Source organism: Orcinus orca, chromosome 7, assembly GCF_937001465.1.
Source record: "Orcinus orca chromosome 7, mOrcOrc1.1, whole genome shotgun sequence".
NCBI lineage: Eukaryota > Metazoa > Chordata > Mammalia > Artiodactyla > Delphinidae > Orcinus > Orcinus orca.
In genome coordinates, this window is record NC_064565.1 from 35,962,189 (window position 1) to 35,966,264 (window position 4,076).

Below are 4,076 nucleotides of genomic sequence, written 5' to 3' on the forward strand. Positions count from 1 at the left end.
CCCAAACATTTTGAAAAGAATTGGGACCAGGACAGGGAAGAGGTTCTACTTTTATAAACCTAATGAAAATACTAGAAGTTTTACTGTCCTTTATGCTAAATCATTGAGGAATGGGGAAAATGTTGGAATAAATCACCTATTGAGTCTCTAACTTTTATAAAACTCTCTTAGATATCCCTTCAATAAAATTGTTACAATCTTCATATACATTAAAATGGCAAATGAGGTTTCCACTTAAAATATAAATTCAAATGTTTCCAGTTGTGACCAAAACCCGGATGTATCCTTTGGAACTGGGGATCAACAGAATGAAACCACTTACTTGGAGCTTATAAATGTTGCCAGTTCCTGAAGTTGCTGACTGCATTCTGGGAGTTTAGGGATGTTTTAGGATAATAGCTAACTGCATGGAAAATTGATAGGTAAAGACTAAACTTCTTTCAAACATGATACAGTCTTAGAGCAGCCCATCCTTTATTGCCTCAGACGCATTCAGCCAACATTTTTGCAGCCGAGGTATCTTTGGCCACACAAAGCAGGATGTTATTCTCTTATATCTGCTGCCAGAGGGACTGGAAGAGCAACAGCCTTAAAGTAAGTGTAAACATCTTTCATTTAGCTAAATGGAGTGTGAACTAGAGTTGCAATATTAAAGAAGGAGCCAAAATAGACAAACATACACATACACGCATGCACATGCGCGAACACACACACAGTCATCTCCTGGCTCTCTCTTTTGAGTCTATGAGAACTCAAACACAATTCTATCAGTCTTTTTATATGGTATAAAGCATACCTTATTGGAATTTATTCTTGCTATGTAATTGATTTTAAAATAGCAAACATTTATATAGCTCTTGCTATATGTGAGCCACTGTCCTAAGCATTTTATTAATATTAATTCACATTATTTTAAAAATCTATAAGGAAGGTAATTTTATTATCTTCATATGACTCATGGTATAACCAAATCACAGAGAACTTAAGTGATTTTCCCAACATTACCCAGTACAGGGTGGAAGTGAATTTTGATTCTGCAATCTATGTTCAAAAGTCTGAGAGAAGGCTGAATCAATATGGTGGAAGAGGAAGACATGGAGCTCACCTCCCCCTACAAACACATCAAAACTACATCTACATGTGGAATAATTCTCACAGAAAACTAACTGGAAACTGGCAAAGAACTCCTATACAACAAAAGCTGCAAAAAAGTTTTCCATGTAACTGGGTAGGATGGAAAAAAAGCAAAGTGTTGGGACTTGCACCCTGAGAAGGATCCGTAAGGAAAAGAAGGTCCACTCAGGCAGACCCTCACCCTGGGAGAGTGAGTGGGTCGAGCCACAGACTGGGCATCCCAGTCCTAAGGTTCTACACAGAGGATACAAGCTCCCCTGTCTGCTGGGAGAAACACTGAGACAGATGGGACTGGAAAAGCCTAGACTCCACTCACAAACAGTGTACGGTTGCACACGAACAGTATGCAGCTTGTCAACAAACGGTAAAAAGAGCTCTGTACTGGCAGCTGGCTGCCACCTAGAGGTGCTCCCCAATCTGAGTGGGGTGTGGGATCTAGGCCCTGGGTCCTGGGAAAAGACTTGGTCTAGCTATGCAGAGATAGCCCAGGGGCCTGGGGTGTGGTCCAGGTGGAGCAAGCTGCGACCATTGTCAGCACTTATCCAAACAGCACCACAGTAACCACTGTGACCAGCACACCAAGGTCCCTTGTTCCCAACTGAGTGAATGCTCTGGCCAAACCCACTCCATGCCACAGCTTGGCACTGGATCTGGGGCAGACAGGCCCTGGGAAAAGACTCAATCTAGGGATACAGGGATGGCCCAGGGTGTGGGATGATGACAACCATTGTTGGTGCTTACTCAAGGAGCACCTTGGGAACCACCATGTCAGCAAGCCACAGTCCTACTCCTAGGTTAGCAAATGCTCTGGCCCCACATACTCCATGCTGCAGCTTGGCACTGGAACTTGTACAGACAGATTTTGGGACAAGACTCAATCTACGGATTCAGAGGAGGCTTGGGGGACTCTGGGGTATGATCCAGGCAGGGCACTGGCAGCAAACTTTGGTGGTAGCTCAATCAGTGCCAATGTGATTGGCACTGATCTCTGACAGCAACACAGCCACCTCAGTTCCTGCAGCCACAACACACTGACCCCCAGCCCCAGCCTAATGTATGATCTTGCCCTGCCCACTTCACACCACAAACTTGCACTAGATCTAGGGTGCCCATAACAGGAGAAGAGACCCAACCTTGGGCTGCATCTGAGCTGAGCCATGGACACCTATACATGTAGAAAATCAGGGCTCTGAGTGCACAAATCTCACTTCAGCACTCCCCTTCTCTGAGGCAAAATATGCATTCAAAGAGAACAGAGCTTGTTCAATCCCAATCCTCAGGGCTTCTGCTCAGGCAACTGGGGAGCAGTGACAGGGCAGTGACCAACACAGAACAGAGAGGAAGTCCACCTGACACCCTGTGAAGACTTTAGATCCTCCAGTACTAACTACAACCCCTATCAAGTTGAAAGTGACCAGCACACCCTGAAGAAAGACAAGGTTGGGATCCACATCAAAAACAGCCCTTGCACCAAAGACACTGGATACACACAGTCTACATAGGGATGCTCCCACATAAAAATACCCCTTCAAGAACACAACAGATAACTATTTCTCCTAAATTCATAAAGACAGAGAAAGTTAAGTAAAATAAAAGGCAGAGGAGCTCTTCCAAATTAAAAGAGCAAGACAAAACCCCTGAAAGAAGGGGTGTGAAGGAGAGGAAGGCCATGACTAGGGACTCTTTCTCCTTGCTGCTCAAGAAATGTCTTCAATTTCAGAATATGCCTTTCACATGAGTCATCTGAGTGCCCAGTTGTTTGGTGAAGTTGCCAGACCTACTGATTCCAAATCCATGCAAGTGGTGAAGCTGTTTAGTGAGCAGCCTTTGGCCAATAGGAAGGAGACTTATGACTGGTATCTAAGTCACAACACTTATTTTGCACTCATGGGAGCACTATATTTTCTTGACCTCTACAGAGACGAGCATCAGGACTTTCAGGATGAGCAGCTGCATCTGAAGAAGATTTGTGGAAAGCGGAAACCAAGGAAAGGAGAAGGGAAAAGAACAGCGAAAAAGAAAGTGTTGGTCCATCAAGAGAGAAGACTTTTCCCTCAGGGACTGAGAGCAAGAGGAAGTGTATTTATTGTCCTTCCACATACTGGAGGAGTGTAAGCTTCCTAAGTTGAAGGTTATTTGGAGGAACACAGTCATCTCCATGTTGAAGTCTAATCCAGCTGAATTGTAACTTGTTGCATGAATACATTCTAATTCTGCAAAATTATTTGCCTTGGTTCTGTAATCTGAGGTTTACCTTATTCCCCAAAGAAATGAATGCATGATTATTGTTGAATGACTTGTTTGGGAGGGGATGGGATGTTGGGGGAGTGGAGGGGAAACTCATTAAATGAACATTCTTATTACTCTCTTCTTGCTTCCCCACTTAACCAGCCCTACACTCTTTCATCTCTCTGGCTGTTCAGCCACTGTCTCACCACCAAGCTCACAAACTTTATGCACCTCTCCACCTACTCCTTTGAGAATATCTATAAGATAAATTTGTGGGGTACAAGGCTGTGCCTGGTATGAAAGTATTGAATACCTGCTGTATACAAGCTACCACAGCCCTGGTAATACAATGTTTTGCAACAAACAAACAACAAAAAACCCCAAAAGACTAAATAATTAAACAGAGATTATCAGTCTACCAGACATCAAGTTCAAAAAGGAGGTAATAAAAATTCTAACTGAATTAAGAAAGGTTATTAATATAAATGCAGACCATTGTAACAAGGAACTAGAAACCATAAATATGACCCAGTAAAAAAAAAATAGATAATTCAATTTCTGAGATAAAAAACAATGTAGAGCAATGAATAGCCAACAGAATGACACAGAAAAATGAATAAGTGATCTGGAAGATAAATAGAATAATGGAAATCACCCAGTCAGAACAGCAGTTGGAAAAATGAAAAAACATGAAAGCAACATATGAGATATAT

The 4,076-nt window shown here is 42.6% G+C and overlaps 1 protein-coding gene across 1 annotated transcript; it reads left to right on the forward strand.

Annotated features, from left to right (window-relative positions):
* The first annotated feature begins 2,451 nt into the window (after nt 1–2,451).
* LOC101283058 (28S ribosomal protein S33, mitochondrial-like) lies at nt 2,452–3,435 on the forward strand. The gene has a single exon (XM_033416023.2). It carries the CDS (start codon nt 2,839–2,841, stop codon nt 3,247–3,249), a length of 411 nt encoding a protein of 136 aa, XP_033271914.1. The 5' UTR covers nt 2,452–2,838; the 3' UTR covers nt 3,250–3,435.
* The last annotated feature ends 641 nt before the right edge of the window (nt 3,436–4,076 follow it).

Coding starts and splice junctions, on each gene's coding strand:
- LOC101283058 (XM_033416023.2), top strand. CDS start 2,839: ATGTCTTCAATTTCAGAATATGCCTTTCACATGAGTCATCTGAGTGCC.